Source organism: Nymphaea colorata, chromosome 13 (assembly GCF_008831285.2).
Source record: "Nymphaea colorata isolate Beijing-Zhang1983 chromosome 13, ASM883128v2, whole genome shotgun sequence".
Classification (NCBI taxonomy): domain Eukaryota; kingdom Viridiplantae; phylum Streptophyta; class Magnoliopsida; order Nymphaeales; family Nymphaeaceae; genus Nymphaea; species Nymphaea colorata.
The window spans coordinates 14,358,185-14,381,634 of NC_045150.1; the positions used below are offsets into that span (position 1 = coordinate 14,358,185).

The window sequence follows — 23,450 nt, forward strand, 5'->3', positions numbered from 1 at the left end:
TGGTCAGGTTTCAGTTGTAGGCATCAGGTGGATCGGTTGCATGTAGTTCTGATTTCATCAACTAACATGGACTGGAGGTCTCTTCAGGGATTTCTGTGTTTATAAAGTATGGTGCCTTCATTTCAATTAAGTTGTCATGCTTGTCAAGAACGTTAGTGTTGTATGTTGTTGCTGTGGATAGGAAATTTTGGAAGTCTATGTTTGTTTCAGGTGAAACAGTTTCCTCAGTTGTTAGCTTAATCATTTTTTTTCTCTGACCTGGATTCAAGAGTTTTGAGATTCACCTCATTGCTTGGTCATGTTTCCCAGGGTAGAAGCTAAACTCTAGGGTTATCATTTGTAGTCAACGAATGAAAATCAGTTCTCTAAGTGGTGTAGCTTGGTTCAGGCGTTTCATAGATATCTCAAACAGGAAGCAAGTCAACGTATCATGCAAAGGGCAGCATAAGGTCATGGTAAGAAGTAGGTAGATGACATAAATAAAGTCAAGTCCATGACACCTCCATGTATGACGACATTGTGTTTGGATGTTTTCTGCTAATGCTTTATTAGTTTGTGGTCAAGAACATATTTTGCAAAGTCCTCATGTAACCAGGGCACAAGACTGATCAACTTTGCCGGATAGTTGTACATTTAGAGTCTAACAGAGTCCAATCCTATAGTTGTCATTATCATGCACTTGATGATTTTACACAATCCACCACATAGGATTGATTTATCCCGGGCTTTCTTTGGGGAAAGATAAGAGCTTAACCTAAACCATTTGTAAAACTTTCAATCAGTTGAGGACTCAAAACATTTATGGAAAATCATCACTATTAAACCAACCTTTCATATAGAAGTCCCTAGGAGAGTTGGTGCAATTCATTTTTCTACCCAACCAACCTATGCTATTTTGCATTCACCCACTTCTTTAAAGTAGAATTCCTTCCTCTTGGTGATATACCATTTGATGTTAAGAATTTTTGTGAAAGTGATAATTTTCGGTTTTGCTTAAAAACATTTTAAAAGTGTCTTCTCACACAATGATGTGGCTTTTCTTTAGTCTTAGTACCTCCTTGAGCAGAAGGATAAAATTTCAAATTTTTGTTGTCAAACAATGGAAGAGGAAAATTGAAAAGATCTTGAATATGAGCAGTAAGGAAAGGTCATGTGAAGTTGAGAAAGTTGAGACTAGGAAATGCTATTGACTCTGGTAATCAAGCATTTATAAGGATTGAGCAGGAAGATATCTTGAGAGAGAAGCCAAAATGCTTTGTAAGATCTTGGTAAGTAGCAAAATGAGAGTTGAGAGATTGGCTCGGGGCTTGTATAGTCATTCCTTTGGGTCAGTAATCAAGAGTACCGGGTAGGCATATAGGTGATTTATGCCTATACCGCGATGATAACGACTTATGAACCTTTGGCTCATCGAAAACCCGCAAGATGAAGTAGATTGGATACATGACAAAGTTACACATGACCACCAAAGTGGTGGAGCTTCATAGTAGCTTTTGGGGTGGTGAGGTATTCCCTCAAAGGTGAAGGTCGGCCTAAAAAAAAAATCAAGAAAAAAAAATTAAAGGCAAACGCTGAATGGAAGAGAAAGAAATAAAAAAAGAGGAAAACAAAGTAAAAGGTGTTTGCCAAGAAAGGCATGAAGGCTGAACTCGCACGAATTGAATGTGAAAATCTTTGGTAGAAGTGCGGTCCTATGGTCAACACGAGCACTCATGCTTATTAGTTAAATTGATCATTTTTTAACTATTTCAAACTAAAACTTGACATCTCTAGTCATAGGAGGAACTAACCAGTCTCCTTCGGTCTTGAACTATGTTTGTCATTTCATTCCCAATCCCCTTTGGCCTTGAAAGATGTTGGCCATTCCATTACCAAACCATTAGTCCATTCATGGAATAGATGAAACTCCTCGAACCTAGTCATCTCATGTTGAGTGTGATGAATTTAATTTCTTTGTCTCAAGAGATGCATATCATTTTGGATAAGTGATTAAGCCTGGCCCATTATTCCATCTTAAACCGAGTGTCTTCAACATAATGCAGACTTAGGGTTGAGTCTGTCATGGATCACTTCTTATCTCTTTTCAAAAGGACCAATCAATTTTGTAGTCCATTTTGAACTATGACATTTTTGAATGGTTCTATTCATCGAAGTTGTGTGGGTTTTGGGTTTTATGTCCTCAGGTCCTGCATGGTTTTAGACGAGCATAATGCTCAGTTTCTCTTGTATCACGTTAGTGTCAGATTAGTTAAATAGATCCTTTAGTTAGCTATTGCACATGTCCAGTGGTTAAGGTCATTGGTTTGATTTGTATTCAGTAGGATCCTTTTTTGATCTAGTTTGATTATTTAGTTTTGTTGAGTTGGGCAATTGTTTTCTGCTTTAATGGTTTCCTGCATAGTGTCATGTTTAGTTTTACTTTCATTGTGACGCCCACCTGCTATTGCAGAAGCGATGAGATGAATAGGTCCCTGCTATTCTGGGGAACATGGCGAACGGCAACCAGACGACCTTGATGGTGACTGGGAGCAATGAAGACCAAGCAGTCCATGGCGATGGCGAGCAGAGGCGATCGTTGCTAAGAAAACACGTCAATGGAAAGTGAAGAACCCTTACTGAGCGGAGGCCTTAGCTGCAGCGAACTGAGCGAATGACGATGGCAATATGGCATCGGAGGATGGAAGAGGAAGATAGTGAAGAGAGAGAAAAAAAAAAGGAAAAATGACAAACCAATGAGGAAAAGTAAAACAATAAATATCGGTTTCTCATGCTAACGAGCCAAGTTGGATAAGCGAGCCTAAATAAACTCGAACTTGGCTCGATAACATAAGCTAAATGATCAAGTAAAGCCCGGCTCATTGAGTAGAAAAGCTAGCTTGAACTCGAGTTTGAGCCGAGCTTTAACGAACCGAGTTCAAGTTGCTTGGCTCATTGTTCACCCTTATTTAGAAGGATATAGAACCTTGAATTATTGTTACATGAATCTGCCTCAATTTTTGGGTAGATTCATGGGATGCTTATAAAGCATCCCTACAGCCAAATAACCCCTAAAAGTTCCTTTAATTCATGTATCTCAACTTTTAACTCAATCATGTAAATGACTAATTTCTCTATAACTTCACATTTTCTTGAGTTTTTTTTGTAGTTTAGAGGCATAACTTAGGTTGACCAACATATGCATGTTGATACATCCCCCTTTCTAGAAGCAACTGATCATGTATCAAAATCATTCCAAGAAACGTGCTTAAGAATCAAAACGCAACTAGAAAATTCTACCAGGCATAAATTCCAGCTTAATTCCCCATTTAATTATTTTCAAGAAATTGTACCTTGCTTTAGGTCAACAAGATGTATAATCTCGAATTAATACAAAACAAAGTGATGCATAGACTCGAAGAAATTAGATGCACCACAAATGGTAAATATCAAACATTTGAGCGCGATTAGAAAGTGGAAGTATCAAGATTAATCTTGCTTGCTTTTTGCAATTGTATATAGGCAAGGGTCGAACCGCAGTTGAAATACGATTTTACATATTTTTTTATATTGGTTATTTTAAAATTTTTAAAATTTACATATAAAATTTTGTTTTTTTTATATATTCTAAACAAGAACACGTAATAGAGAGTATTTTGATCAACACGTCAGATGGCCATTGCATGCATTGTTGTAAGCATATCGTTCGTATCGAAGTAAAACAGTCCGAGATACAGGATCCACAATAAGCAAAACAAAGGGGATGAAAGGGATTAGTTCAGTGGTCCCTCTGTATCCACTCTTTGCAGAGAGCGTGTTCCAACTCCACATATGGTTCCACGGGCCCAAAGGTGCCGTGTTTGACTACAATTCCCTTTTTCTTTGTTCATCCGTACCGACAAAACCTTTTGCGCAAGTCAGAGAGTTGTTCCGTGAGCAACAAAAAAAACTGTGGGGAACCGCCCTTCCCAATTCAAACAACCCTCTTTCGGTATTCAACGCAGATCAGTGTACCGAATCGGTCACAAACAGTACAAAACGGAGTCTATCAAGTACAGAACTCCTTCGTCGGACGATACTGATTCCACGTAGCTCAGAACGTCCTTTTATTATCTAGACAAGTCCCGGAAACCATCCCCTGCTCTAAATTGAACAGACCCGTTGAACGAGGTAGATCTCTCTATTGGCCTCTATAATATGCAATCTCTCTCTCTCTCTATCTTTCTATATATATATATATATATATATATATATATATATATATATATATATATATATATATACATATATATATATATACATATATACATATATACATATATATATATACATATATACATATATATATATATATAGACATATAATCAAAAGAAGTGAACACAGAATCTCAAATTGTGTCTAATTACTCAATTGAAGATGAAAAGTGAAAACAGACTCATCTTGTATACTCAAAACGCGAAAAATGTACACTTTGTTCATGTTCTTTACGGAAGACAAAAAGATAATAAGAAAAAGCAGTGGAAAAGGACACTAGTGTCATAACGTGAGGAGGTTAGCAGGCAGCAGGCCCGGAGCCCGTACCAAGAATCCAATCTGAGACTCGACCCGCTCGAGCTCACCACTGAGCCATCGACGTTGTCAGAGATGCAGCCATTGACGTCCACCCTGACGATGCCAGTGCTGACGATCTCCGAGCCGAGACACAGGCCATCGTTTCCAGTGAGCTTGAGCTTGGGGCCCAACCACTCCACCACCTCCTTCCAGAACGGCACCTGCCCGCTGAGCCGGTTGTAGCTGAAGTCGAGGTCGTGAATCAAGGGAAGCCCACCGAGTCCAGATGGTATGGCCCTAGTGAGCCTGTTGTGGTTTAGGGACAGGTAGGTCAGGTTGCACAGGCGAGCCACGGAAGCCGGGATAGTGCCGACGAGCCAAGTGTAGGCCAAGTCGATGCTAACCAACCCCGCCATATGGGTCCAAGCCCTTTAACTCCCGCGGTGATGCTGGAGTTTCAATAGATATGTTGTTGATGCCCAAATCGACATTAGTCGCCTTCGAGAGTTGGCTGAGCTCCGATGGAGTCAAAAGAAATTGAATGGAGGGGCACTTGTTTAAGCAAACTCAAATCTGGTGAATATATATATATATATATATATATATATATATATATATAAAGCATTAAATATTTAAGATTTCACACCAGCCACAATGTGGCTACGCTACTGGTCCTGGCTGAGGCCAAGGACGATGAGCTAGGTGATCTTTTGAAATTTTCAAACTTAAAACCTAAGTCACCCGGACTCTTCTATTTTACTGCCACACCCGAGTCACATCGAGTTGGGTGCGCACCGGACATGGGCACGGCTCCAACTCATACCCGAGCCCAATTAGAAAGCCATATTACTAAATGACTTATATAATATATGTTGTTGTGATATTTTAGTATGCAATACAATTATTCAAGTATGTTATGTACATTGATAACTTAATTATAATAACAATATATGCATAATTATTCTGTTATATATATAGTAAATTAATAAAAATAATAATAATAAAATACCCTTACCACACCGCCGCACTTAAATTTTTTATAATGTGTCGCTCCGGCACCCACACCCACATCGGCAACCGCACCCACACCCCGCACTCAGGTGATAGAGATTAAAACCAAAGAAAGAAATTAGGTCAAATGGGGAGTTGGTAAGCGAACTTAAAAGAGTCATACTCGAGGTGTGGCTTGGTCTATCAAATTGAGTTCAAGCTGACCTTGTAATGCTAAACACAAGCTCAAGCCAAGCTGAACGAGCTTAATTTTGACTCGACTCCTATATAGCCCTACAAGTGGGTCAAGTGTGTGCTGAAGTGGTGTGAGGTTCCTGTAGGTATACTATCAACTCCCTCAAATAACATTCCTTGCGCTTCATCTGTATCTAACACCCTACCCTGCGAAAATAAGCAGTGCACACTTCAAGAATCTTTCTACTCTGTACATATTCAGTGTTATCATACTCTATACTTCTAATCTTTCGTTTAGCTTGCCTAGACTTAGCCATCTCATGGGAAAAGGAGGTGTTCTTATCCCCCTCCGCAAGCCAATGAGTACACGATCTTGGTTTCCACATTACCTCTTCCATGAGAAGGGCCTGACATAGTTGCTTCCTCACTCTGTGTTCCTCATCAATCGCACCTTCCACCCCTTGTTCCATATGCTCCCTGCATTCCTCTAGCCGGCTTTGAAGGGTGGTGATGTTGTCACTAAAATTACCAAAAGAATGTCTGTTCCAATGTAGAAGAGCCTTATGCAGGTGATTAAGCTTAAGAAGGAGGCGCATCATTGGGCACCCCCGAGCCTCACGTCTCCAAGCTTCAAGCATCACCACCTTACCTTCCCTGTCCATCAACCAAGGCTTAAAGAATCTAAACGGCTTCTGACCCCATGTATCATCATTAATGTCCTTGGACTGATATAGAAGCACACTTTGGTCGGATGTGGCTGACGTCTGGACCTTAAGCCTGCCTTCTCAGTCATGGTTAACCATGCACCAATCCAGCTTGCACTACACTAAGTCTTGCCTTTGTCTATGGTTCGACCACGTAAACCTCTTGTTACTATCTTCAACCTCCTTTAACCTGCAAGCATAAACAAAGTGACTGAAAGATAGGCAGGAAGCAGGTAACGGAGCGGAACCCGAGTTATTTCAGCTGTTGAGCATGGCATTGAATTCACCAATTAACATAACCGGTCCTTTGACTCTAGAAACAAGGGCCTCTAGTTTGTAAAGGCTTTGCAGCCTTTCCCCAAACCTAGGAGGCAGGTACACACCAAAAACTACAAAGACTTTGTCATTTGCCAGTCTACGAAAAGAAACACCAACCCAATTATGATCAACAACCAGAGAAGTAGCTTCCATTTCCTCCTCTTTCAAAACATATAATATTCTCACCTCACCGTCAGTACCTTCAACGTTAGACACAAATCTATAGTTGTGGTATCTTTCCATAATTATCTTCATCCTATGATTGGTAATCATCGAATCAAGAACAAACCCAACAAAAGGATTAAACTTATTGAGAATCAGACTTAATTCTTGCCGTGCAGGCCTCTTCGCAAGGCCTCTAATGTTCCAGCTAAATACTTTCATGATTTAAAATGTTGATAGCCTTTACCCTTGCTCCCTCAATTCCGAGAGCCCTGCCACTAGCATTCTCTTCATTATCTTCCACATTTGGAAGGTTTATACGTGCCTGATTCATATTGTCAGCCACCTTTTTCCGCTTCTTGGACCCATTATATCGGTGAACAATTGCATCTTCCAAACTAATCACAGTGGCTGGTGGGCGACCTTTCTTCCCTTGCTGGCAAACCTGGTTGATTTTCTCGTCCCCGTCTGCCTAGCATCAACTACTTCAATGTGGCTGCTCACAAGGTCAGAACCCTGATCAGTGCCTTCCTTCATATTCAAACTATCATCCTTCTCCTTGCCGAAGTAAGAATCCTTAGCCCCGGCTGCGAACATGAATTTGATTGGAGGTACACGATCATCCAAGCTGTTAGTGGCAGTCTGTTGTAGACAAAGGAAAGGGTAGGGAATCCCTTCATCAGCGTTTTCAGTCTTTCCTTCCTCTGGCATGCTCTGTGAAGAGTCCCTCCCCCCTGTCGTCCCTCCTTTATTAAAGTTTTTCCTCACCTGGCTACCCTCTCTCTCTACCTTTTCCTGCTTTAAGCCCCTATCTCCAATATCATAAGCCAGCTAAGTTCTCAGACCTGGGTCAGTCTGCTTACCATTCCCTGCATCATTCTCAAGCTGACTCCCAAGTGAGGCAAATCTATTTCCTTGTGTGTCCCTTCTGCCAGAGTCATTTTTCTGCATCCCATCTCTTTGTTTCTTAATGACCAGAACTTTACTCCAAACTTGCTCCTCAGCCCCTGACGTTTCTGCTTTACCCTTATTCTTACATGCACCCTCGTAATGTGAAGTAGTGCCACAAACACAGCAGTAATGAACCCTAGATTCATATAACACTTGTTGAGATGTCCTGTTTCCCTTGGCTTCAATGATGATTTTGGGCACCGTTCTGAAATCAAGCGGAACATCCATGCACACCCGAGCGAAACCTAGTTTGTCCCTGTGCATCGTGCATTCATCTGCTCTAATGAAGGAGGCACCCATCCCCCTAGCAATAGCTTTAAAGCTATACGAATTCCTAAACAAAACTGGAAGTTGAGGAAGATGAATCCACAAAGGGATATCTTCCTTTTCATTCTGGCGTAATTCTATACCTGGCTTCCAATGATTGGTAATCAGAAGCCGACCCCCAACTACCCATTTTCTGTACACTACCTCTCTGAGCTCTTCCTCAGAACTCACCCGCACCAAGAATCTCCCACTCCCAATAACAGAAAATGTTGGACTGTTTACATTAATCCAAAGCTTACGCAGGACCTGGAAAACATACCTGTAGTCCATGCCCGTGCTCATTCTACCTCCTTAAAAGCCAGCTAGTACCGCAAACAGATATTGCTGCTCCATTTTCTGGTACGCCTCAGTAGGGAAGACCACCGTGGGTTCATCCCCAGATCTGTCCACAGTCGCCTCTGGGCACTCCTGAAAATCCGACTCCTGGCTACACCTGCCCACCCTTTTAACTTCCTCACTTGAGGGGTGGTTGGAGCATCACCGTCGCCCTGCTGCATATCCTTGTCACCGCTATCTTCTTCCATTCCGTGCAGGTTGGAGTTGTCACACTTTGCTTCGCTCCTTTGGGTTGCTCCATCCATGATCCCCAGGTCTGGCAACTCACCCCTATTGTCAAGATCCATCAGTCCGCCGATTCCCATCTCCCCAGCGAGCTTTCCCTTTCCCACTTGATGCCCTAATCTTCTCCCGTCAGAGCTTCTCTCTCCTTGATTTCCATCCCCCTGGTGAGCACCGGGGGTTCCCCTCCAAGCTTTCCCTTCCCCACGCGATGCCCCAGCCTGCTCTCCCATCAGAGCTTCTCTCTCACATCTCTAAGGTGAGCCTTGTTCATCTAGTTGGAACAGTCCTTGCTGCTAATCATTGAGGCCTGTTGGTTTTGCTCGTCTACTAAGTTGCTATCGAGCTCTCTCTTTATTTTTTCTTTGATGTTCTTGAGAGAAGATGGATTCTCAATATATAGAGTGCAGGCCAGACTATTTTTGGTAGAATAATCTTGCAAATCCTGCATGATAAACAAAGTGTAAAAAAAAAAAGGGATCAGATCTCTTATCAAGATCTGTTATTGTTATGCAGACTACATTTTAGGTGGTTAATGGATTGGGATAGAAATGATAAGAGTAAATCAGCAAAACGTGGTTTTACGGATATTCAAAATAAGAATATTGCTGAAGACGTTGAGGATCTTGATGTCAATGAAAAGACAAGAATTAAGGAAGACATTGAGGATCTTGATATCAACTGAAATTACTTAAAAGTGAGACATGGCAGATTTGTTCCGTTATAACCTTCCTTTTTGTAATCCTTCATCCACTCCAAAAATTGTTGATCATGTAAATGTAAGTGACAAATATTTTTTTAGTACTCTCAATTTTTCAAGAAATTGTGTATTATCATGATCTTGTATACCAAAAATCTTGTAAGTGATAACTTTTTTTTGTACTATATATATGTTGTTCAAAGGAATTAATAAAAACAAGTTCTCTCCAGCTTTATCTTTCGCGCTTCCTCTGAATAAGTTTTCTCATGTTATCAGAGCAAAACGAGCTTTTCCAAAAAAATCCAAGCTTTTGTAGAGAGGTCCTTCAGACACCTGGAACTGGAATAATCTTTTGCAGCGCCAGCTTTCCTCTCTGCTGCGTGATACACCTTTGTCTCCAGCAAACTATTCCAGAGAACGATGGGAAAGGAAGTCGGGGGAGGGCACCTTTCTCGCTGGATTCTTCCTGTACTCCGGCAGCAACCCCTATCACCGGAATTTCTCAGGGTCGACTGAATTTCTCTGCTGCAGATGTTAGTGATGAGCCCGTTGCAAATCTCCTCTCGGCAGCTCTTGTTCTCAGCCTATAGGTTCAGCTCAACAGCTGGTTCTCTCAACCCTTCACTGAATCACAAACTCAGGCAGTCATATTTGCTTCTGTTCAAAGGCTTTGGTTTCTTCTTTGATTTAAGACGGCAAAAGAGCTTCTCCAGCGGAGGAAAGAGGGAGGAAACAGAATTTGGGTCTATTAGGGAGGAAACAGAATCATCTACACAGACTTGTCATATGAGTATATATTTGCTTTGCAATGGGAGGAAAATTTAATATTACTCACATAGTTGATTTCTTGAAGAACAATTCCTCCCTCTTCCATCGGTTCTCCCTATAGAGCTCTGGCAATAGCTTGGAATGTGCATCGATTCCATAAAAATACTGGCAATTTAGGAACCCTAATCCAGATTGGCACTCCCATATTCTCCTCAATCGATAAGGAGCATCTTGGATCCCATCTGCTTGCAGCCATCACTCTTCCACCCAGTTTCCATTCTCCCCTTCTAAAAACTACCCTGAGTTCGTCCTCACTGTGAACCCTTTGAAACCAGTCATTTCTTTCCTAGTTTTCATTCCATCCAAACAACAAGAATCCTGAAAATTATTTTTTAATGGTGGAGAAAGAATCAAACCCGATGAGGACTCACGGTTCTCTCCTTCGATTCTTTTTGTTATCAATTGATTCTTCATCTCCGGCTCTGTCTTCTAAGTCACTCACCAGCTGGTCTCCTGTAAATCAATCTCTGCATTCCAATCATTCTTGGTCTAACATTCCTTTTCAACTTCCATCTGCATATGGAGAAACCGAAACTTGTTATCCCCCAATTCTGGTTCTGCTTTTGATCTGGGTCTCTCCTTTATTAACTCCTGACATAATGATAGATCTTCAATTCCTTCCACCCATCTTTCTTTGCCACACCCTCTTGAGAAGAAACCACCAATTGATTAACTCTACACCGACTTGCCATATGAATATATATTTGCTTTGAGGAGTAATTGGCTATCGAGTTCTTCTTTGGTGTTCTTTGACCGGACTACCACACCTAACATCACATTAAAGAAGCTCTAATCTTTAGTTGGGTTCCTTGTTTGTTGATATATTAGGCAGCTAGTTATAGCCTTGACTACCATTTACGTTTCTCCAAAATTCAAAAACTAATATAAAAATAGAATTTCGTTGGCATTTGCATGGATCAAAAATCTATTCTATGGAAATTTAACTGTTCAACCAAGTTTATTAGTTATGCATAGTACCTAGTTTACAAATGGTTGCTCGGTTATGCTGGAACTTTTGAATTCAGGAAAGAACTTTGGGATTAATTTGAGGCAAATAATGCATCCTGTTGCTGCTTGATTAGGACCAGGAAACAAACATTCAGCAGTCGACGGCAGAATCACCACCAAATTTCTCAGAACAAAAGTGAAAGAAATGCTCTCTGTCACTTGATTGTCTTACCTTCTTAGTCAAAAGCAGAATTGTTGCATGAACAGCTTGCTGGGGATTAGGTTCCTTGCATTTGTTAAGCAAAATCAATCTGTGCAATGGAGAAAGATCAGCAGATTAATGCTGATATTCACAGTGATGTTTGCCAAGAATTGACTCAACCCTCAAAAGCACACAAAAAGAAACAAGCCAAAACACACAGATACAGGTTAGCAGTTAAACTGCACAAAAAGAGAGATTAATTTCTACGTAAGACTGAAGGAGCAAAAAAGCATATTATTTGACAATAATTTCTTAGGCGACTTATAGCATAACCAGTACTCAAATATTTAATTCACAAGAAAAATAAGATCAACATTACTTACACAAGTGAAAGCACACAAATAAGCAATTATTTCACATGAGATTTTAAAAATATTACAATCATATATACCTGTGGAAGATAAGTAGCTGATGCAAGACAACAACCAACCAGCATCTAGCTCCAAAAAAAAAAAAAACAGAATCAAAATATCATTTAAATGTGTTGACATAAGCATCTTAAACATTTTATCCAGGTGAAAGCATGAACTAGGGGTCGTCTGGTAATCACAACTGGATATTATTGTTATACTTATCTGCCATAATATTTAGGACAGATTCATGGAATTTTGTAACATAATATTACATAACTTCTGCCTAATATTTGGGACAGTTATATGAAACAGTTACATACTGTTATATTGGCGTATGCAGAGGCAAGTTACGATGTACGTAGCTTCACCCAGCCCTGTTGGTGGTGACAAAAAGCTCCGTCAGAGGTAACGGGTATTCTTGTAGTGGCCATATCACCATCTCTCATATCTTTGGCCGAGTAAAGGCTGCTCAAGCCATTATAGTTCCAAGAAAATGATCTAATAAGATTATTTTGAGTGCTAAACAAAATCAAGTTAGAAAACATGGAGAATTAAAATGAAAAAATAACCTATGAAAGTTCACCAAAGAGAACTTTAGAATTTGTCATTGAATGGATGTGGTCAATCATAGCTGAAAGGTCATATAGAGACAATTCCGACCAAATTAGGGTTGTCATTTGTCAATGTATCTGATTTAATTGGATATCCAACCAAACCAGTTCAAAAAATATCGGATATGGAAAAAAATTTAACATCCAATTAAGCAATTGGAGCGGATTGGGGATTAAGAAATGACATCTGATTGGATCCTGATTCAGATTTGGATGTACATATATATCCAACTGGATTCGGATTCAGATTCAGTTATGGATTGGATTTAGTTCTAAATAAAAATCTTATACTCAAATGCTCTTACATTTTGAAAATCAGCCAGAATTGATTCAAAATTCGGATTCAGATTGTGATATTGGATTTTAGATCCATTGTTTGTATTCAAATCAGAATTTGAATATGGATAAGTGAATATCCAAAAAAGCAGATATAGTTCAAGATGTATCCTATTTGAATCTGAGACATTAACATCCCTATTCCCAACCCCAATCCCAGGACTCCAGAAAGACAATAAATAACAAAAGATACAAACCCCTCAAATCATTCCCTACTGGCCTGCAAGTGTCATACAATGGAGATAGCTAATGAGAAACTTTGGTAGATAATCAAAATTAAAAACTCTTATCATATATGTATGTGTGTATGTACATGTGTGTGTGTGTGTCTGTGTGTATAGGGCAGATTTTGTATTTAAAAATAGTAGATTATAAATTTTCAACGAACTACTGGCAGAGGCTGTTAACAGTAGAAATGCTATTTCTCTTTGATAAATCCTATTTCACTTCTTATTTGGCTTAGTAATCAGCTAACCAACATTGCTCAAAGCATGTAAATTTAAACAGTCGAAGGAAGGAGCGAAAATTTGACAGAAGTCATTAAGAATGTCATATTTATTCATGCCATCTCTTATTGTTAGATGTCATATGCAAAGTCTGGACGATGCGAAATGTACATGACCTTGAAAATTGACGATAGGAAGCTCCAATCTGATCACGTTTTGTTTCACTAAAGCAAAAAGACTTCACTGCTGCAAGTAAAATAGGGACTTGTTCGAAAGTAATAAGAAGAGCTAAGACACTAAATATAAACTCTGAATTGATCGGCCACCAAAAGTTTCAAGGAAGCCCATCAATTTGGAAACTCAGTCATAGTTATAACAGAAAAAAATATTAATTATCGAACTTTTTACTTACTAAACTTTCAAAACACCAATTTTTTCAACAATTGCTAATAATGTGGCGTTTGGAAACCTTAAGAATGTAGGAAAAAGGTCAACATTTGACATATGGAGATTTGCCCTTTCTACTCATTGAAGATGAAGGTTGGAAAAGGAGAATCCCAAGTTTGAAGATGAAAAAATGTTGAAAGTGGGAGAGAAGAATAGATGAAGGAAGAGAGATAAAAAGGACTTCAAAGCTCTTAGTTAGAGGGCTCAAGGAGTTCCCCAAATGCTAGCTCATTCCCAATGATGAAGATGTGGGGGTATTTATCAAAAAAAAAAAGATAAAATTCAGCATTTGAAAGTTTTTAATTTGTCAAGATTTCTTATGAATTTTAAATTTTTTGAATTTATTTTATTTTTATTTTGCTTTATAGGTTTTGACATATGGAGATTTGCCCTTAGCTCTGGAAACATCGTTTGGAGGGGGTTGGAAGGGATAAAGCCCACCCAGGAGGAGCAAAACCGCTTTCTTGGGGCCAATTTTTACCAAAAAAGGAGATTGTTAATGTAGTAGGCCCTGTTCTGGGTGCACATGACTGTGCGTTGTGCTTGGTGCTGCCGTGCACTCTCAACCTTAGCACTCGATAGCACCATGCACCCTAGGCCAGAGCACTTAGTAGCACAACAAGTGCTCTAGGCAGCGCACCAAGCGCTGCCAAAACATTGCATAAGGAGGCAAATTAAGGGTGGCCTTTGCCCTTCTGCCATCCCCAGGCAGGTCCCACCCTAAAAAAATAAAAGTTTAACAACAAAAAATATGTAATACATTTAAGAGGTATAATATTCCTTTTATAAAACGGGTCTGACTCCATTTTTTATGATTCCAGGTACGTTTTCGATCCAGACCTAATTCCTTAAATGGGAGGGTCCAAGACCCATGTCAAAGGTTGGATCATGGATTGGGTAGGTGCTTAAGCTTGAAATATGGATTGTACGTCCAGATTTGGATTTTACGAAGCTGAGTAGAATTAAAAAGTGAGGGCAAGCTTGCGAATGATGTTGGGAATTGATTCTTCAGCACGATTTCAAACATTTGAGTTTGATTTTTTTTTTTTATCCAGATTTTTTGTTTTTTATCTAATCTAGATCTCTGGGCGATTTTCTGAATCTATTTTCCTATTTGGGCCTGACTTTGATTCTCAAGTTTATATGAGTTTTTAACCTTCGTTTTGGATCTAGAGCAGGATTTTGGATCTGGTACTTGGATTTGGATTTGGGTCTAGATCTAAAGTTCTACTTTGGATCTAAAACTTTGAGTTTGGATTTAAGGCTTAGTTTTAGTTCTAGAGCTCAGTTTTAGATCCAAATTGGGATCTAGGGATCTATTTTTTAATCTAAAATTGGGATTTGGATCAAGATCTGGATCTAAGTTTGGTTCTTGGATCTTGACTTTGGATTTTGGATTGGGTTTAGATCTAGATTTGACATGAATTATCAGCCTAGACTGAGGTGGGGCTTGGGTCGGAAGTTTATATTTAAATTCAAAACTGCAATAAATTGAAGTATTTGAGACCCAAAATTGTTGAAAATAATTGTGAAGACGCTAGATATATATGAAACTTTAAAATTTAGGGGTAATTACAAGGTTCAGCCAATTTATTAGGATCTTGTAGAATCTCAATGGGGAGCTGTCGAGAGAATAATAAGATTCTTAAAAGCTACCGTTCATTGTCTAATCTTCAAAGTTCAAACCACCCAAGAACAAAGAAGTTCATATGTATGGCGATCCGGACGGGGCCGAATGCCATGCAGTGGCCCACATAACAGAATATGCAACGTGGTAGACATATTTCTAGTTGAACTTGTAATAAGAACAAAAAAAATCCACCATCCATATAGTGTGACATTGTGAAGGCAAAATATTTAGCGGCTAGTCCAACTTTTTCATAATCGAAGACAGCGCATTGAAGTGAATGTTCATTTTGTTAGGGACAAAGTTGCTCAAGGCACTATTGTTGCGAGACGAACATCATTTGAAGAGCAGATTGCAGATGGGCTTATAAAAACCATTAAGCTCTCATGGCTATCATGTTAATTGAATCAAGCTTAGCATAGGAGCATCCTTATGCAAGGCGGAAACATGGTACGGCTCACAAGGGCCCTGGCCCAACCTCAAAAAAAAAAAATATATATATATATATATATATATATATATTACATGTAAATTTTAAAAAATTTCACTTATGCTATATAAAAATTTTGAAAAATGATATTTCATCCCTAATAAAAAAAATTTGAAACTTTAATTTGGCCCGCCTCATGAAAAATTCCTAGCTCCGCCCCTATCCTTATGGGTCCAACACCAAAGCGTTTGGTACCTCTTTCTTAGACAAAAATACCAAAGTCGCTGCCCAGGTGACTGTTACACGAGAGAGAAAGTTGTGTGCATCGTGCACATGTTACCTAGTAAAGGATGGAAGGACATTTTGGTCATTTGTTAAAAAGAAATGTCATTTATAGTTTTTTACTTTTTTTCATTTTCATTTTTGCTTTTTACAAAAAGTTTTTTTTCACTGTTAACTAAGGGTATTTTAGTCATTTACCATACTTGCTCACTAAATTCATGTCAGGTTTGTTATTTGAGGCATCCCTATTCAGTTTAGATGGTCTTATTTGTTCACTGCATGAAGTATTGCAGCATTTCTTGGACAACCCATGGCAAAACCGGGATGTATCTTCTTCAGAGAAATGGGGTTGCAGTGACAGCGGGGATGTTCAATTAAATGAAGAGGCAAAACCAGCTTTAATTCCTAACCACAATTATGGAAGTTCAATGAGTCGAGCCAACTCTGGTGCACTCTTGACCTTTCTTAGTCAAACTTGGATCAAGCTCAACTCATCTAATAAAGGAGCCGTGTTCGGGTTAAAGTTAAGTAAACGAGTTGAGTTTAAGCTTGGCAAGCTCAACTTACCTAAACTCTCATGGTCAGATGAGAAATGCTATAGATTTGTATAACAATCCTTCAATGAAAAGGCCACTCTCATGGTCATTTTCAACTGCATATTGTTACAACTCAAGAAAATACTATAAAAAGTGGAAGGCTTCTCTTTACCTCTCAACCTCAATCCAACACCTCCCCACCACAAGAATTCAAACACATGTCTCTCTCTCCTTCTCCCTCCCTCTCTCTCTCTCTTTATACATTTATTATATATATATACATATATATATTCCCATTTTGGTACTGGTTTTACTATATGCATATACAATGCCGGTTTATTTTATGGAAAATCTTAATTTTTGATTGTTATAAGAGCCACCACTGTCATGATTCAAAATACACATCTAATTAAACCTATAACATAATCTCAACAAGCTAATGTGCTATAACTACTTATTTAGCATGAGTGTTGTGACTACTTATCTATTACAAACAATCTTTGTTCCAGTTTGCTTTATGAAAATATTTGATTCTTTTACTGTCAAAGTTTTTGTGATACAAACTTACAGCAGCAGCATTCGACCTTCTAGACGACTTTTATCAAGTGATAAGGGAACGCAAACTTACATCAGCAAGCCTTCTACCTTCCAGAAGACTTCTTATCAAGTGAAAGGAAAAAGAAAGTTACTAAATTGCCCCATGGCCCTTAGTGACAGATTCATTTTGGGTTTACATTGGCTTAGACTTCAAACAGAAGTTCAACCATTTAGCAAAAAGTCTTACATCTTTGAAAAGGTGTAAGCCACCAATGTCTCAATCATAGTCTTTTAGGGACCACTTGGCACCAATAACAGATTGTTACCGTCCAGCGATTCTGCCTAAAATTTAGGGTAGATTCATACATCATTACTTTACATGGTTCCATGAATCTGCCCCAATTTTTAAGTCTGTTTTACTAGATAGTAACAATTCGTTACTGGTGCCTAATAGCCCCTTAACACTACAATTAAATGAGGAACAACAAAAGTACAAATACATCCATGGAGCACAAGTTGTTCTATCAACCAGATGGGAAGAGGACAAATTGTAAAAACTTCTTATCATCTCCCCATCCAAAATATAAGTCTCTGCTGCTTGTTTTGATGACTCCTTGATTATCTTTACCAAATATGGAGATCTTGAATTTGTTTCTTCTCCGCTTTGAGAGAAGACTTTTATGGAACCATCCATTAATTTGTGAAATTGAGCACGTTGTCCATCATAACTACAAGGGCAATGTTTCTTCATAAATGAACCACAATGAACAAATTTAATAAAATAAGGATGAATAATGTAAATGGCTCAAGCTGAAGAATTTGCAATAAAGAAGAGGAGAAGTAGCAGAGTAAATGGCTTATAAATTTGTACAGGGGATTACAAGGAAAAAGAGCCAAATAAAGGAAAAATGGTGGAACAAACTTATATTCACAATATAATTAACTTGATCCAGCATTATGACAGCTGACCTATCAGAGCTTGTTTGGGCACATGTTGGATCAACAACGATGCCAGGAACCATGAAACAGTCGACAAACGAAACTAGATGCTTGCCGATGAGTGAAGAAGTAAGTAAATCATATGAAAAAGACATTTAAAAGGGAAAAAGAATTGTACAGGCCTTGAAAATTCCAACATCAAACTCGGCTGGAAATAAGTGACCATTCTGAAATGAAAAACTAAAAACTAATTAAGCACTTGTAGCTGGAATTACTAGATAACATCATTGTCACAAATACCATTTCCCATGTTTTCATCGGTGACAGATTTCCTCTGGAATCAGCTAAAAAAGATCTTTTTCTAGAAAATGTCAGGAGTCCAAGATAGACTTTTCGCTAATTTTCATACAAAAATGGTATTCAGAAATAGTTCTTCAAACTCTGAAACTGACAAAAATGATCATCTTTGATTAGACATCGCATAAGTGAAGCGACTTGTATAGAGTGGTTTGAGATGATGAAGCAGAATTTCATCTCTTGCGGTAAAGCAGACATACCCATTTCAGTTCCTGATTATTGCGATCCAGAAAGCAAGAGCTACAGAAAAAGGAGACCGATTACAAAACCAAAAAGTCATTGTTGAAGCGGTAAGAGAGCTTCCATGAAATAAACCCTGAAACTGTAGCTGAAAGTATTTTCAGTCGTGACATTTCCTGTGGCTGTTAACTAAGCTGACTTTGGCAAAAACCCTTGTAGCTATTAACTTTTTGTCATGGTTTTGACCATAGTCACAAAAAAACATCTTGAGTTTTAAACCACGAGTTTTTTCTCGGCTACAATACGGTGAGCTTGAAAATAAAGGAGAAAAAACAAGAAAAATACAACAAATTTTTAAAAATTAAAAAACAAATCAAATTAAGAAAAAATAAAATAAGTGAGAAACTATAAACACAAACATCAACAAATAAGTAGATTTGCAACAAATAAAATTAAAAAATGAAAAAAAACTGTTTAAAAAAATTTAAAAATGAAGAAAAAGGAAAAAATGCAAAAAAAATCTAGGTTTATTTATCATGTCCATTTGTTTTTCTTTTAAAAAACACGTTTTTTGTGACTGGCTATTTTATCAACCGGCCATGATGTACCTAGGCCACTGGCCATGGTTTTGGCTCTGACCGTTATTTGCAACAGCCACAGTTACTTGTACATTAGCTATGGAAAAACTCATGGCCATTGTAATTATTCTACATTTTGTTTTATTATATATATATGTATGTAGAGAGAGAGAGAGAACATAGAAATAAGTAATTGTACTATAAAAGATATTATTTATACAATTCAAAATTATAAAAAAATTACATAAAAATAGTAGAAAATAAGTGTCCTTTGAGCACGCCTGCTTCTTTCTTATCAAAAAGCTCCACAAGCCATTTCTGGTCGAAAAAGAGAAAATAAATAGAAAAATAGCAGGTTCATACACATCTAGAAAATTTAATCCCAGAGACTAGTATGGTGAAACAATTCTAATTTTCTCATATTAGCAGCTTAGCATCTTATTTCTCCCAGAAACAATTCTAATTCTCTCATTTTCATGTAGGGTAGTAGCTATACTTGTATCCAAACAGTCAAAAAGTTTAAGAATGATGGAAAGGGGTATGTGAAAGAACATATCATCTCTGGTACAGTAAGAAAAATTTCATAAATAAAATAGAAATATATTGCACGTTATACACAAATAACTAGTAGAGACATAGTAAATGATCAACCTTTTGGGCAAGCAAATCTTGGCCTGCTCAGAAAGCTCCTATTTTTTCTGTCATTAGAAAACAAAAAAGAAAGATAAAGCAATCTTCACCTCAAAATAAGTTGCTAAATTCCATTCCAATTCATGGATCATGAAGAAAGCTAAGATCTTGATCACCTACAAACAAAACAAAAAATGGAGTATTGGATGAAAAAAATGAGTACTTATAGCCAAAATCAAGGCTCCAAGAAATAGTTTTAGAAGAAAATAATAATAGGACAAAACTTACTATAAAATGCTTCAATTTATTGGAAACTGAAACAAGAAGACAAACAATTGGTTCATCCAGAAAATTAGTCCCATGTAGAACCAAAACATGCATTTGAAACTAATCTTGTGAAATGTATCAGCCAAAACAACAAATATCTCTTGCACAATTGTCAGGAAATAAAATAGGCCTTGTGAAACTGCTTGCAAAACACTAAGGACTAGAGAAAAGAACATAATGCACAAAAAATCTCTTTAATTCTCAGTATGCTAAAATGCCTGGTTTATTGGATCCATTACAAGCTTCAATTGAAGAGTAGACCATAACCCCCTGCTAAACAACAATATATTTGATACATAGTCACATGCAAAATAGTGTTCGGCACTAACATAACCTTGATAGCTGGTATATTTTCAAATTGAAGTTGATTGGTAATGCTGGATAAGAGCATGAGGTGAACATGATGTCAGTGTAATATGATATATTTACCTAATATTATTACATTTATCTGAAATTATTAAATTATTAGAGCATGAGGTGAACATGAATTTCTCGAGGATAACACGGCAAAGTTGTATATCTCTGAAATATTTTGAAAATAAAAAAAAATACAATAAAACATTTAAAAAATCCTGAAAAATATAAAAAATAAAATAAATAATAAATTCATAAAAAATATTTAAAAAACGTGTATAATTCACGTTTTGTTTTTGTTTTTTACATTCTAACATTTTTTAAAAAATATGCATTGTATTGATGTTTTATTCGTCTGACTTATTTTTCACATATTTAATGCATCTTTCTCAATTAATTTGTGATATTTGTGACAGTGGATCAACATAGACAAAAAGAAAGCTGATCACCATAACAAAGGCAAATCATCCTCTGGTTAAAATGCTAATCATTGGTTTGAGTCAGATCGATCCAGATAAAAGTTTGATGAAAACAGTAATCTCAAAGTAATTATGGAACTGGGACAAATTGCCAACGATAAGTTGACACTTGTTTCCACCTTCTGCCTTGTTCTTCATGGGGCAGAACTTTCTTTAAAAATGGACGAACAAGAAATCCATCTAAATTAATTGAAACTTTGCATCAAATTATTTCAAACTATATTGTGAATCAGTGATGGATTCAGCACATAAGCGTAAATACAATGCTTGGTAGAATACTGTTGCTCATAGTTATTAAATGTATCTCTAGTTGGACCAATTTGGGCCATAATTACACTGATCTATATCGGGAGTCCCAAAGCTATGTCAATTTCCAAGAACAGTAGCATAAGTTGGACATTTCAATGACTTCTAATATAAGACTTGCGTATCCATCAGATGTACCTTTGTACTTTGATTACTGCTTATCAGATGAACATTTGCACTTTGATTTTGAAGGGTAAAGTGAAGGAAGAGGAGCTACACCCATTCCCAGTGCTTGTGCTTGCACCGAGCATGGAGGAGTTTAAAGGGGTGGTGAAGGTAGAAGTCAAATGATTCAAACCCAATCTTTATGACTCGGATCCAGATTCAACTGTTACTAGGTTTAGAATCAATGATCCATAACAAAACATGTGGATAAATTATGCACATTACCTCATTGGTTCAGGTCACCACCAATTGAATATCGATCTGTTCCCAATAACCTACTGTATACAAGCAATGGAACTTGATCGCGAATCCTGAAAATAGATCCAGCACTTAATTGAATTGGTCAAGCATATAAGTTAATCTGGACTTAAACCCTGCATCACCCATAACTTCATCCAATGCATTTGGGCTATCTGATCCATGAACCCAAAAATTGACGTTATCCAATCCAATCTTTATGACCAGATCCAGATTGCAAAAGCTGGATCTTTTGATGGGCCTGGACTATAAAACCATATACCAAAGCCTAGTCCACAAGAATCTGGATGAGTTGGATGTTGTTCCAGAATCCAGATGCTCAGATCCAAAAGTTTACATCAGATCAATAAAGAAGATGGATCCAAGTCATGCGCCAATCTATATTTCAACAGAAATCTGATCTATGTTTCTTATTAATTTGGATCGCAAAATTGAAACTAGTTTCAGTTAGATCCTAAACCCCAAATCCAATATTATCTGAACGGGATTGCATTGGATATTGTCAAAGAAACAAAATTTGGAACCCATGCCAATTGTTAGGAACACTTTCCAACTTCTTCACTTAAGGGCCAATCCCAGTGTAACCCTTTGATTGATAAAACAATAAAGAGATAGGAATAGAGAGGGACACACATAAAAGAGACCAAATTGGTTACCAAACAGTGCAAAAGGGTTCCCTACTTACCTAGGTTTGGCACCTGAGGGATTTTCCATTAGATCATTTTCCTTAAGCATCCAAATGCAACGTATCTAAGAAGGTGTTGCTTCGAAGAAAGAAAAATCTCATGCTATGTGCATTCAACAACGACAAACCATATCCCATTGGCTGATTGCATAATAAATGCCAATACCTCTAATAAGGCCAGGGGTATAGGCTTATGGATAAAGTCATCCAACAACACACCTCTTCCATATGCTACGAAAACCATGAGGATCTGCTAATGACATTTGTGATCTCCCAATTGATGTTAGCATCAGCATCACAAAAGATGCTGTTTCTTAACTTCTTAAATATCCCCAAAGGTCATGGGTAGACTAAGATGCTAGACAAGCTAAGACCATTTTACTCTAGAGATCTCTTCCACCACCAATGGGTTGCCTCTTGGGCACTTTTTCAATTTGGGATGTTTACATCAAACTTATGCCCAAGTGCCTTCACCATTTCTTTGCACATCAATAGTGGATGAAGACATGATCTACTGTTTCAATTTGTCTATCATAGTTCACACATTGGTTGGCTAAGGCATAGCCAACTCTTTGTGTTCTATCATAAGTCATTATATATACCTCCGTAGCCAAAAAAGGTGCACCATTTAGCTCTAGAAATGGCAACATTCTTTCACATTATAAGTTTACTTTTGTCTAATGCCTTGTGAAGACAATTCACTTCATAGGTGCCTAGGTGGTGGACCGTTGCTACTTCTTTGTCTCCCATCATCAAGATGTTCTTGTCATAAAGGAAACTAGTATGCTGAACGACTTATGAAATCCAATGTTCAATTTTTACTAGTCTCTTGTTTGTGAATACTGTTCATCTCATAAATGGAGGCCTCTAGGATCAAGTTGCAAAAGAGAAAGTTTTTACTATAAAGAAGTTATTCTACTATGCCCAATCCCAACTCTTTGACGATAAATGGGTGGTCTTGCTATTATCCACCACCCATTGAATCAGATGATTAATGTCATTCCAACCCCACAAGATGCTTTTCCATGATCAGGAACACTGGGACTTTACATGACACATCAACGTACTATCAGTCTTTAAATATTTGTTTCGCACAAACAATGCCCACAACAAGCTT

General features: G+C 37.8%; 1 protein-coding gene across 1 annotated transcript; it reads right to left on the minus strand.

Moving 5' to 3' along the window:
• Positions 1-7,727: 7,727 nt before the first annotated feature.
• LOC116266705 (uncharacterized) lies at positions 7,728-8,444 on the minus strand. Its single transcript, XM_031648016.1, has one exon. It carries the CDS (start codon positions 8,442-8,444, stop codon positions 7,728-7,730), a length of 717 nt encoding a protein of 238 aa, XP_031503876.1.
• Positions 8,445-23,450: the final 15,006 nt, after the last annotated feature.

Coding starts and splice junctions, on each gene's coding strand:
- LOC116266705 (XM_031648016.1), bottom strand. CDS start 8,444: ATGGACTACAGGTATGTTTTCCAGGTCCTGCGTAAGCTTTGGATTAAT.